At 36.8% G+C, this 14,243-nt stretch overlaps 1 protein-coding gene across 5 annotated transcripts in view; it reads right to left on the bottom strand.

Annotated features, from left to right (window-relative positions):
* The window catches only part of NOL10 (nucleolar protein 10), a 120,600-nt gene that overhangs the window by 59,625 nt on the left and 46,732 nt on the right, over nucleotides 1-14,243 (bottom strand). For 4 of the 5 annotated variants that reach the window (XM_058287881.1, XM_058287882.1, XM_058287884.2 and 1 more), the window contains one exon: nucleotides 10,603-10,655. The exons of the other annotated variant lie outside the window; for it this stretch is intronic. In XM_058287881.1, the coding sequence (XP_058143864.1) occupies nucleotides 10,603-10,655 (53 nt within the window). The remainder of the gene's footprint in view (nucleotides 1-10,602; nucleotides 10,656-14,243) is intronic. 5 annotated transcript variants of the gene reach the window in all.

The following is a 14,243-nucleotide window of genomic DNA, read 5'->3' as shown; positions in this document are numbered from 1 at the left end:
GCAGGCTGTGGTGTTTGCTGGCTGGTGGCATCTGCTCATTTAGGCGTCTAGCTCATTGTGGTGGATGCGGTGTCTAGCTCAATGCAGCAGGTGCAGGCATCTGCTCATATTCTTTAGGAGGCACTGGGACCCAAACCTGGGACCACCCATGTGGTAGGCAGATGCCCAACTGGTTGAGCCACATCCACTTTCCCACAGATACGTTTTTATTCTGATGCTTTGCAGAAAATACTACAGCTACAGGCCAGAATGCTTCATCTTTAACAAAAAGGACTGTCTCAGAGACCCATGGGAGAAATACACCAAGTGCTCTAGGCATAGGCTTCTAATGATATCACTTAAAAATCTTTGAGACCATATCACTCAACTGAATCCGAATTTTAGTGAAGAAAACGATAGGTTCATGAGATTAATTGCCTAGGTCCGAATGAACTCATAAAGATTGATCAGTTTTATTTGGATTATTGCTTATCGTTTAATGTTCTATTTTCTATATACAAGGAATCCCTTACTCTTTTTTCCCTGAAGGTATTTATAATTCATAAAAGATCTTTTTCTCCCTGCCTATACCCTCCAGAATTTGGAAACATTTACTGAATATTTTTATTTTTATGGCAAAATAAAAATACATTTGCAGAGGTTCAATCAGAATCTGTCCTCCTCCTTAACAGGATGTAATTGGAGACACTGGTTATATAACCAAGGCTTTGACTACAATGTCATGTTTGAGAATGATGCTCATTTACTCAGATGTGACTGGACAATTTTAAGGAATTTTGACTTTATGGAGCTCATGCTTATGGAGCCCAGTTTTCTTAGAAAAACTGGTAACTGGCTCAGAGCCCCCATCCTTAAGGGCCAGTAAAAAAGTTTACTTTCTGGCCACAATATGATACTTTGGGGACTTTGAGAAAGAGGAATTTACCCATATCTATATGTAATGTAGGTAAAATTTGGTGTCAAGTTCTTGGCTCAGCTTCCTCATCTTAAGAGGCTTTTAAGAGTCCACTCAGGGTCTTTAGGAAAACTACTAGCAAAGCAAATTTAAATGGGCCAATAATGTAAATCACTGTTCTTGTTGCACTTATATAAATAATCAGGACAAATCTAATGAGACCAGTCTCATTTTATAATCAAGAATAATCTTGTTGAGGTTATCTTTGAGCAAAAGGAGGATGACTGTAGAGAAAATTTTTTTTTTAATTGAAAACTATAACACACTATTGTGGGTTATCCAATTTTGCTCCTGTTCGTTTTCTGAGCTAATTTATATTCCTTTTGTAAACTGCAGATAAATGGGCTGGCTGGATCTTGTGATCTTGCATTGATTATCCTAAATATGCCAGTCAGAAAGCTAACTGTTGTACATCAGGCCTCAAAGAGAGTTAACACCCCTAATCCTTTGACATACAACACTACACTGCTCTCCTTTCTATGAACACTATCATACCTTCCCTAGGAACACATGACCTGTAATGAGCAGTTACAAATATAGCCAAGGTTAGGAAACAGAGCTCTGACACCCTCCAGGCTGAAGTTGACAGCTAAGAATAAAACAGACGGCTCTAGAAAACTTCACCTCAATGAAGAAAGGAAACAAACATCAAAAAAAAAAAAAAAAAAAGGAAAAGGAAAAAGAGAATGAAATGACTGAGTCTACTCAACTGCCTGACAAGAAATCAATGGTAGTGACCAGAGTGATTTGGTCCAAGTTTCCAATAAGATCACTGGAAAAATGACCAAAATAAATGGCTGCCTCCACTGAATGCAGCCAGAGGAACCTCCTTTCTGAGAAAGGCTTTTCCAGAAAACAAAATAATTGACCTGGAGAGGTTTTCTGAGAAAATGGAACATACCTCACAGGGTGGATGGTAAGGAACACCTGGTGATAAAGGTTTTTGCCCAGCAGAGACAGCTTATCAGAATGGACAAGCATACCATACTAATCAATGCATACCTGCTTTCCACTTTGTAAGACCCCCTGTGTAAAATGGAAACTTAATGTCAACAAATTTGAGCATTTCCTCACTTGCTTCCACATTTGTCCTATATGAACTTTCCCTTTCCGCTCCCTCAGTGGAACTCCTTTCTACTTCCTGAATAGGATGCTAACCAATTCATGAATTGCTCAATAAAGCTATGAGAGCCTAAATTTAATGTTGTTGAAAAGTTTTCCTTTTATCAAGGTCATCATGGTAACTTAGATGTATGGTAGAAGTGGAGGTAGAGAGAAGTGGTTATATAGAGGACAAATACTGGAGTAGATGTGACTTTCAGATGATCTGGATGAGATATGAAGTGGGAGTGCTTTGGGTTTGGATAACTAGGCAGACAGTGTCTTTGCTGAAATGCAAAAGCCTGGCAGGTTTTGGGTGGGGATGGGGAGTTAGAATGAAGAGCTCTATTTTGAACTTCGGTAGAAGATGGTTGAGTAGGGAGCTCCAGGACTCAGTCCTTCCACCAAAACAACTACGGAACAGGCAGAAAATGTCTGAAATAACTGCTCTGGGGCACCAGAGACCAGAAATATATTGTATAACATCAGGGGAGAGCAGGAGGAAGAAGCTGATAAACTACGGTAAAGAACAGTGAGTAGTTCTCTCCACATGGCAGCTGCCAGCACTCATCCTCCACTCTCATGGCGGACCACAATGGAATCTAGTCTCTAGTTAGCTGCTGCTGACGGAAAGGGACGTAAAAATCCTCTTCCCAAGGAAAAGGGGTGGGCATGGTCAATCAATCACTGATCACAGCTTTTGATTGGTGAATTTGGATCACTGGGTCCTGGGTCTGAGTTACAGTTTCAACCCACCCCACACAAAGACAGTGGCGACCAATGTTTCAACCCCACCCTGAGCAAAAGCTGAGGCAGTGGAGATTAAAGACACAGTGCCTCCTCAGGGCTGAAGGGAACAGTTTGCTGAAGAGCAGCATCTGCCGAGCAGGCCAGGAAAACACAATATTGAGAGCAATTTAGAACCAGTCTGTGCCCCCCTTCAGGGGTCCCTGGTCGTCTTTTTTTTGGCTGGGATATACTGACTTGGGAAAGTTCTCTTTGGGGTGACCTTCCTCTAAGGATTTGCCCTCAAGGCAAAAGCAGCTACAGACAAGAAAAGGAAAGGAGTATAAAAAAACTACAGAGGCAAAACAAAAACAAACAGAACAGATCCAAGATTCCTGGAGAAGGAATAGAGGAAAAGAAGCTTTCTCCTAGAAGTGAAATAATTGAATAAGAAGTACAATCTTAAAAATTGCACACATATCCAGAGCAAGAATCAAATGAAGAAAAGCTGAAAAAATCTTATCAGTTAAACATGGCTGGCTATTCTAAAGGTCTAGAATAAGTTGATCCAAGCATGAAAGAAGAGCCTTAACATGAAGTCAGTCAACAATAAAACTAGGCAAGAGAGAAATCGACCTTTAGAGAACATTTATCAAGATAATCAGATGTCTAGATATCAGCAAAAAATTACAAGCCATACTAAGAAATAGTATGGCCCAATCAAGGGAACAGATTAAAACTTCAGAGGAAACACAGTATTTGGAACAACTAATCAAAGATGTTCAAACAAATATCCTAAATGAATTCAAGGAGATGAAGAAAATATGCACAAAAAGATAAAGGACAAAAAAACAAACAGATAAAGGATATTAAGGAGACAATGTGTGAGCATAAAGAAGAATTTGAAAGTATATTAAGGCACAATAAAAGAGATTAAAAATACACTAAAAGCATACAAGAGATTTGAACATTGAATCTAGAATATAGGTTATCAGGCAATAATAGACTGGGGTTGGAGAATGGGGAGTTGATGCTTAACTTGTACCCAATTTCTATTTATGCTGATGGTAAAGGCTTGGAAATGGATGGTGATGATGATAGCAGATTATTGTTGAGTGTAATCAACATCACTGAAATGTATAGGTGAATGTGCCTAAAAGAGGAAATTTTAGGATATATATATTACTAGAATAAAAACTAAAAGAACATAGGATTGTAAAACACAGGGAACCCTACTGTAGACAATGGACTATAGTTAATAGTACAAATGTAAGAATGTTCTTTTGTGAATTATAACAAATGTACCATACTAATAGAAGGTGGTAATAATAGAGTGGTATAAGGAAAAAATATACCTACTATATATAATGGACGATAGAACTATTTTACTAATAGTTCATCAATTGTAACAAAGGTAACTACTGTTAATTATTTTTAAAATGCTAGCATCAATGGTAACAAATGTTCCACACCAATGCAAGGTGTTAGTGGTACGGTGGTGTATGAGAATCCTGTATTTTATGCATGATTATTTTGTAAACTCACAACTTCTCTAATTTAAAAGAAAAAAAAAAGAGTTCTGCTTTGGGCACATTAACAGTTTGCTCTCTCAATGTGAAGCAGAACAGGCATCATCATCCCAAGATCCTCAAGATTGAGGAATGAACAAACATAAGGGGAGGAATACAACCATGGACTCAAGTAGACTAACTGTTGAAACATAAGAACTTATAACATTGATATAGAGATACTGGTTACCAGAGGTTCTGTGGAGAGGGAGGAAAGAACAGATGTAACGTAGGGCATTTTAGGGTATCGAAATTGTTCTGCATGATTTTGCAATGACAGAGGCCTTATACATTCTGTCAAAACCTATAAAAGTGTACTATACAAAATGTACAAAACCATAATGTAAACTACTGACCATAGTTAGTAGCAATGTTTCAATATTTGTTCATCAATTGTAACAAATGTACCACATTAATAAAAGAAAAACGATATAACTTTTATGCAATCTAAAACTTCTCCATAAATAAATTGTATTATATGGAGAGAAAAAAACAATAATATGCCTCTTAGATACACAAGTAGAGAATACAGGTAGACTGGTTGAATAATATAACTGTCACTTAGAGGTGAGAGAAAGGGAAAAAAAATACAGAAGAAAGATAAGGATTAGGCCCAGAGGTTCAATAACATTTAGAGGTCATGAGAAGAGAGGTAATACAAAAGCTCTAGAATATACCAGTAGGAAAAAGAGCCAATTAAGAAGACTGAGAAAGATCAACTAGATGATAGGAAGAAACTAGGAAAATATGGTGTTCTAGATGCTAGGCAAAGTGTTTTAAGGAAGCCTGGTCATCTGTGTCAAATGATACTTAGAAATAAAGTGAAGTGCTCTTTCTATGAGGTGAATATTAAAGGAGAAAAGGAGTCTGGCAATTTACATAACCGACTCCCCCAAAAAAGTAGTATCTCCTCTTTTGGTCAATATTTCCTCTGTTGTTCATTTTGTTTTGAGAGTGTATAAAACAATCATCCATCACCATGTTGGCTCAGGTGAGAGCATAAGATAAAGGGAAGACCAAGCCTCTAACCCAAAACTTTTAAATTAAAACAGGGAAAGAGTGGGTACTGCTTGCTTCACATGTATGAGGTCTGGGGCTCAACCCCCAATCCCCAGGACCTCCTTAAAAAATAAATAAATATATAAAGATATATTTATAAATAAATAAATAAAGATATAAAAGATAAGACAATATCTACACTAAAAGGAGACGACTACCTAAGCAGATTCCTCTGCTACTACATCCCATCTGCAGGTTCTTCAGTCCCAAAATTATTTTCCAAAATATAAAATATAATATTAAATTAAACTAAGTAGTAAATGTTAAAATATTTAATCACCATTTTTTAGATTTATTGTATATAAAATATTTTTATAAAAATATCATTGTTTTCCCCCTAAGAAAATGATTTAAAATAAAATACCAGCCTGCCAGGATTCAAAGTTGGGTTCAGTGACATTATACACAATCCTTATAGCTGCTTACATTTTCATTTTTCCAAACTCAAAAAAGAAAAAGCAAAAACCACACACTTTAATTAAATGAGATACTCTTTTTCATCTAAATCAGACAGCTTCCTAAACAGTATTTTTCTCTTACATTTTTCCTCAAGTTTACACATCCATATTATCAAACACACAATCGACTATCAAGTAATGAGTTGTTTCAAGAGCTTATGGAGGGAGCAGATATGGTTCAAGCATTTGAGTACCTGCTTCCCACATGGGAGGTCCTGAGTTCAGTTTCCAGTGCCTCCTAAAAACAAAAAGAAATAACAAGCAAACAAACAAAAAAACCAACTCAGTGGGAAAAGGATGTGGCTCAGCTGGCTGGGTACCCACCTACCACATGGGAGGTACTGGGTTTAGGTCCAGATGCCTTCTAAAGAAGATGAGCAGATGCCTGCACCTGACACAATGAGCTGAACCCCTACACACGCTGCAACTAGCTGGATGCCCACACCTGCCACAACGAGCTAGACCCTGCACCCTGCTGCAACAAGCAGATGCCTAAAGAAGCTGATGCCATGGGCCAGAAGAGGCCCCAACCCACAGGGAGACATGTGGCTCAGACGGTTGGGCACCCCTCTCCCATGTGGGAGTTTCAGTTCCTAGTGCCTCCTGGAGAAGGCAAGCAAACAATGAGCAGACAGACAAGAGAACCATCAGGGCAGGGGAGTGAGGGGATAAATTAAAATAAATAAATCTTTAAAAAATAAAATAAAAAAGAACACCTCAGGGGAGCTGAAGTGGCTCAGTAGTTGAGTGCTGGCTTCCTACATACGAGGTCCTGGGTTGAAAACCCAGCCCCTGTAGCAAAAAAAAAAAAAAGAAGAGTTCACAGATACAGAGGGGCTTGGAAGTCTGCAACATTTCCAACAGAAACAGTATTAAATACACTCTTTGGATTTCAGGTTGGGTGCCACAGAGAACTTGGGTTCTCTCTGGAGTCCAAATAGTTGTCAAAGGTATTAATCAAAAAGAACTAGACTAAGATTAAATAACATTTCAGAAGAAAAACAAACTTGAAAAACTATCCCAGGCAATAATCTCTAGAGCTGTAGTTGAATTAGATCCTGGAATCTGGAAAACCAACAAAACAACAGAACCTGGTGTCTGAGAGGGAAGAAAGGAAAGTATTAAGAAAATAGGACAAGGGCTGAGGAAAAAAAAAAACAAAAAACCTCTATTACCAATAGCCATTTGACCAGAAAGGACTTAGTTAGGAACCTATACATGGCAGAGGTGGTGTAAACCAGGAATTGCATTTATAAGTCTACAAAGATTTCAATGTTCAAGAAAGACGGCATCAAATATAAAGAAGTAAAAATTAACAAGCTAAAAGAACATTAAGCTGTCTTCATTTTCAGCACAGCCCCAAAGGAAAAGAGTATTCATAACTGATTTATGTTATTAAAAGTCACAGTCCAGACCTCCTAATTTTGGCACGAATCATCTGTTAAACACACACTTCTATGATTCTACAGGGCCCCAAATATAAGCCTTCATGCCAAATGTCAGCTCTGTAAATTTGATAAAATCTTACGAAAAATGGCAGGCTTTCAGACCCCTGGGCTCTCTTTTTCTTTGAAGAAATATTACAAAGAGGCAGTTTCCAAGTAAAGACAAGTGGTGCTATAAAACATCACTCCGTGAAACAGCAGTAGGTAAGGGAGGAACACTTAAGTACAAGTTTCAGCATAATGCTTAGCTTAGCAAGAATAACTTATGCTCTCACTGGCCCCACATGCACAGTCACCTGGAAGCCATCTCTGTGAATTTTTTTTCACAGTTTTCAGTTAAATCTGGGTTACAAAGTTGAAACAAAAATGGTATTTATACACTAACATTTGTCAAGAAAGCAGATGCTCACCAACCTGGCTGGTGTCTGTGTTAATCCTGTCATTCATGCTAATTAAAATCCTTTACTTGGACAAAAAGTCCACCGTAAGAAACAGACTCAGAATCAGAAATAAAAAACTGGCTTCCCACAATTCTAAGATTATATAAATGTCACAAGCCAAGCAATGAAATATAATTGAGGTAACTAAAAATGTTTTTAATTTTAATACCGTGGAGTTAACATTTATAAGGTTAACTAAAGAAACCAAAATACAAATTCATATATGAAATACGATTCCACACACAAAACTGAAAGACAATACATACAAATATACCATTATAATATTATCCTAGGGAGAGGGGAAATGAGTGGTTTTAATTTTCTTATACTTTGTAAACCACTTGTAATAAAATATATTTATACAGTTTGCATAACAATAATTTAAAACGCTGTGAACTTGTGGTCTTTAAAGGTCATTTTTTAAAATGCAGAACACAATTCCAATGGGAAAATAATTTTCAACATTCCCCCACCTCTTCCTGGACTCAGGCAATGCATCTTCATTGATACATTTGCCCAAGGAGAAATTAGGTTGTCATCCTTGATTCTTTCCCCTTCCTTACTCCACATATCCAATTAACAAGTCTGTCTTACAACCTTAAAAATCCTTTCAATTCTATCCTCACTGCTACCATCTTAAGATGGTTCCATCAAAAAGGATTCAGAACTGCTTCCCCTCCCACCCCCCCACACACGGGAGGCACCCCGGCCTGCATTTCATCATCTACTTAGCAGAACTCCTGAGAAAAACCATCTTAGGTTTTTCACCTTTCTACTAGTTGGCTCTACATACTTCTGACATGGAGAAGGGATCCAAGATCCAAGACATCAACAACTTATAGGCAGTTGCTGAAGATCAAAAGATAATAAGTGCTCCAAAGAGGAAGACGAGAAAAGACCCCTCTCACAATATAAAGGTTACAGGACTGACTTCTGCATCTCATGACAATGTTTCCCAAAAGGACTAAAACTGGGAGAAAACTATGTAAAGCTGGACCAAGGGAAGGTATTTCTTGTGATCTGTATAAATCATAATCAAAGTACCCTTCTAAGACTTACTTGACCTGCCATCTGGTAATTCAAAGAAAACAAACGCTCTGAAATTGCCACCTGTCAGATTAGATTTCTCTCAAATTATCCCAGAACCCAAAATAGGCACAACTGAAAAGGGAAGCCTGGAATAACAGGTAACGCCACTATCATCTCTCCTGAAGACTGTTACACAGCCTTTTTTTGTTGCTTCTGGATTAGATTCTATCTAACCCATTCTCCTTGTGGAAGCCAAAGTAATCAATCTGAAAGGCAAGCTAATCATATCACTTCCCTGCTTAAAAATTCAAAGACCCCCTACCCTATATTCCCACAACTGGCTTAAAGATCCTTCACAATCTGGACTCTGAGTATGTCCCCAGCCTCCTATCTTAGCCCCCCACCCATCTCTCTTAATGCTGAGCCATGTGGAATTATCTTCTCCCTGATCTCTGAACTACTACTCCATATACTTCCAAGGTCCTTCTCCCATCCTGCACCCTACTCCATCCCCATCCTCTTCATCTACTACACATCAACATCCTTCAGGTCTCATCTAAGGAGTCCCTTTTCTCTGAGGGTACCCACCATCCATACTTCCCAACACCCCCCAAGCCTATACAGGAACTCTCCTCCTATGTGCTCTGAAAGCACCCTTCATTACCTCTGTTTCAGTATTCATGACACCAAATTAAAATGGTTTTATTCCCTAACTAAAAATTCCTTGAAAGAGGTATTACCCTCTAAACTGTTTATCATAAGAATATAGCACTGTGCCTGACACTCAATGAATACTGATCAAACAAATAAATATAAGGAAAGATGGCTAGATAAACCAATAGGAATAAGGAAGCATTAGCTGTAAGGTGTAAGAGGAAAAAAAGGTCATCTGACAACTTAGGAAAATTGCAATGCTTGATGTTTCAATGATCTTCATTTCACTGTCACCAAAAAAAACCCCTCAAAATACTTTCAACAACATATCAATGTCCCAAAATCACAATAAGTCAACATCAATCAAAACTTTTTTTTTTTTTTTGGAAATACACACATAGTTGAGCTATTCCAGAAAACCATCATAGAAATGAAAACTCTTTCATAACTAAGGGCTGATAGTGGCTATGGAGAGTCTATTTCCCTAAAGTTCTATTCTTCAACATCCCTAACCCCCTTTTTCTTTCCCGAAAAATCTTAGATAAGGGAGATTTTTCTGAACTATAAAGTAACTGAATGCTAACTTTGTACTATGTATTTTTGTCTATTTAGGAGATCACATTTTCCTGTGTTTATTTACTATATAAACTAAAAGGGGAAGCTTCTAGTATACAGAAGACTTCTTTAAAAAGAAAAAAATAGGTACATATCATAACTGATCATGCCACTATAAGATAGTTTCTTTTCTCTGTAACTCATTTTTAAAGAAACAATAAATAACTTCAATGAGAAGACTAGTATGGTATTATTTTAGAATTAGATCTCCTCTTGGTCACTAATCTCTGAACATTTAAGAATATGAAATACCTGGAAACAAAACAAAACAAATGTAAATCTGAAGAATAAAGACTAATTTTGATTGTCTATTTTAACATATTAATAGTTTCCCAGAAAAAAATGTTTAAATATCAGTCTTCAGCATTATTCACTGGCTCTGGGAAGCAAATTCGGCCTATAAGTAAGCCCCCTGTGGTTAAATTACATAGCCACACAGAGAACCAAAGTCCTTCAATACATCCAGTTTAAAAATAAGGTATCTTTGCTTATCCTGTTTTTGTTTGTTTGTTTCTTTGTTTTTTTAATCTTAACTCTATTTGTATTACTTACTGGAATATAATAGATGCCCATCTTGGGGGTTTCATTGGCAGTAAGAAGCATTCCTAAAAACAAAGACAATGAAAAAGGTAAACACATGGGGGGGGAAAATGTTCTCCTTTCTACCTGTTTTACATTTTGAAATGTTTGAGGTAAAAGGATTCAATACACAGAGCACATGGCAGAAAAGTCCAGACTGGAAGTGAAGCGCCCTTGGAATCAGGGCCTGAGTACCAAAGTATTTAGGTATCTCATGATGTTCTCTTCCTCTGCCACATTTGTAACCTACTTCCCAAAGTCTCTTTAAGCAGTTACAACCGGGCAGTAAGCAACTGCCAAGACTTATAGCCCCTGGGCCTGACTAATACATTTTTAATTAAACTGAAATCAGTAAACATTTGGGTGGGCCTTTATGATTTACTGAGTACTTTCACATATATTATCTTAGTAAACATGAAATAATCATCTAAAATAAGAAACATCATCATCACTATTTTACAGATCAGAAAAATAGGGCTCAAAGGGACTCAGTGCCATGGTCACAGAGCTAGTGAATTTTAAAGCTAAAATTCAAACTCAGGAGCTCCTGTTTTTAAACACTTTTACAGAGTAACTTAATTATGTTAATTTTTAAAATTTTTATAAAATATAATAGAGGAATCAACAGAGGGAAGACATTTGAATTATCAGATTAAATAGTCATAATTAAACACGCCAAAATGCTAAATACAATATAATCTTGAATTTTAAAAAATTTTTTGCCAGTCTTCCTTCTGTAATACAAGAAGATTCAAAAAGTGATTTTTTTAAACTGTTATAGAAATGAAATGCTGAGATTAATCAAGACAACTAATATTCAGAAAGCAGAAATTCAATTATATCTCAGCAGAACTGCATCTTGCACCTAAGTTAAAAGTGTGAGCTAGCCCTGAATTGGGCACCAACACCTCTCCAAAAACAAACATACACCATGAAAGCATCTAGAAGCACTTAGTCAAGCCCAGAAAACCAAGATTATATCTCTAAGTTAAAGCAAAACAAAAAATACAAATGATTTTTATAGCTTGTAGCACCTATAAAATCTTTCATTTCAGTACTCCTGGCCACAGAAACAAAATGTTCAGAGGCCATGACGGAAGGAAGCAATCTCTATTGATTGTGCTTCCTAAGTTTTCACTAGCAACAGTACTGCCAATGCTTCTCCAAGAACCTTCTGACATAATTAAAGGAGAAGTCTGGGGGTAGAGGAGACATACTACAACCAAAAGGAAGGTTCCTGACAAAGACATTTAAGTCTGTCTTCACTGGCTCAACCAAATGAATACATGCCACAAGGAAACATAACCACACCTATCAAATAAACCACAGAAAAGGCTCTAAAGTGATTACATGAAAGAACTCAGAATGGCTTTAGCTGGACTATTTTCTACAACAGAGTAGAATCTAACATGGACACATATGGTCCAATGATACCAGCTGATCTACTATCAAACTAACATGAGAGAGGATCACCACCAAAACCAATTGTGAATGAGAAAAGCAAACAACCTCACAAAGCCCAAGGAGTAGTATAAGTTTCTAACAAGTAGAAACAGAAAGCAAACCACAGAAAAGCAAACCACCGACTTACGAAATTAAGAGGATGACAGGTAAGAGAAGAGAGCAAACATTTATGGGACTTGAAGCACTGGGCCAGGCATTTATTTACATTTACAGATAAGAAAATAGCCTTGGAAAATTAATTAATTTGTTCAAAGTCACCACAGAGTTCGTAAATGAAGTTGCTGGTATTCTATTGATCTGGCTGATGCCAAAGGCCATGTAACATGGGACTCTAAAGTCTAATAACAATTATATAGGAACGTGAAAAATGTTTTTAATAAAATGTTAAACTGGAAAGCAAAAGAAAATTATATGTATAACATGACCATAACAATTTAAAACATATATAAAGACAACAAGAATATAGAAAAATGTAAAGAAACTGTGGAAATAAGGGTGGTTTTTTCCTTTTAAATTGCCTTTAACATTGTTATTATTGTTTCAACAATAAAAATGTAATTTTAAAAGAGAAGGAAAAAACAATCAGCACCTGGAGTCAAAGAACATATCTCAAACATGATTAGAACAAGACACATGAAAGAGAACTGGATGAAACAACAGTGCCCTCTCCAACAGAAACAAGCACATGGAAATACTCATCGGCCAGGGTTTCAGAGGGCTAAAGGACAGAGCTCAGACTAAAGAAATCAGACACACTGCTCTAAATCAGTTCGACTCGAAGTATGGTACTACAGTCAGTTGTAAACTGTCACCAGTCTGTGACGTAGCACAGAAATGAAAAATATTTAGAAACCTGTACAGAAGTCTAACATTGCAGTGACATCCAAATGCATCGTCTTCTTTCTAGCAATTAATTTTTACTGTATTTTTAAAAAAATCAATCTCCAATTGATTGCAAATTTAAAACACATACACACACACACACAAGATCTAGCCCTTCATCAGATACATCTGAGAAGTACTGCACCAGCTTAGAGTAGACAATCTATACGTAAACACAGAACTATGACAAAGGGAAAAAAGGCCAGGACATTTTTCTCTCAAGTAAGAATGGAGCATATGATTCTCCTATACAGGACACCACAGGTATATACAGATGACCCAGTTTTCTTTCTATGTATTTAGAGAGAGAATAGAAGGCTACTTCATATTTAACAATAAAGGCAGTCTCCAATACCCATACAAGGTAGGTGAGAAAACTGAGGTTAAGTATTCTTATAATGATTAGGCATGGGTCTTAAATCCACCTTCTTTTTCCTCTACCAATTTTTCTGAAACCACTGATCCTAATTTCACAGATCTGGGGTAGGGCTCAGATACATGTATGCTTCACAAACTCCCCAACCAAAGTCTCAAAACCATGCCGTCTCTGAAGGTGCCAGAGCCTGCAGAGAGCACTTGCTCAATGCGTATGTGCTGAATAAATGGCTGAAGGAACAACAAGAGGAGGGCCATAAAATGAGCCGGAAGGTGGACTCATTTCCCAATAATCTGAGCAGTCTTGTATTTGAAAAACATTACAAAACAATAATCATGATTAGGCTCTTATTACTCCAAAATGAGTGAGTAGATAAGAATGTTTTAGCTTTTCTAAAATATGATTAAGCTTATAATGATTAAGCACAAAATATAAAGAGTAGTGTTAAAGGAAAAGGTGTGGTATAACAAAGGCAAGATGATAGTGAAGCAGATGAATCAACCACATTCAGATCCAAACCACAAAGAAACATTTGTGGTACTTGTCTTACTGGGCTTACTATCTTGAGAAATAATTTATTTAGCTAGTTTTTATATGTTTAATAAGTTTTACTGGACAATTTCTGTCATTCCTCTTTCTAAAATATCACTTAAAGTTTTTGCTTTTCAGAAAACTATACTTTATAATGAACAGATCTGGTTGTCCAACCTTTACAAAGTGAGCAAACTTAGCACCACGGATATTGGAAAAACTTGATGTGCTGAGGTCTAACCTGAGGAACCAAGCAACCCTATGGATTATTCTTGTACTAAATATTTAACCTAAATTTAACCAAGTCTTTAGAATTAATTTCCATTTTAGAAAAAATACAGAAGCTGGAGGAACAAATTAA

The sequence above is a fragment of the Dasypus novemcinctus genome, chromosome 25, assembly GCF_030445035.2.
Source record: "Dasypus novemcinctus isolate mDasNov1 chromosome 25, mDasNov1.1.hap2, whole genome shotgun sequence".
NCBI classification, from domain to species: Eukaryota; Metazoa; Chordata; class Mammalia; order Cingulata; family Dasypodidae; genus Dasypus; species Dasypus novemcinctus.
Note: the sequence above shows the minus strand (reverse complement) of the source record. Positions and strands in the feature narration are given on the sequence as shown.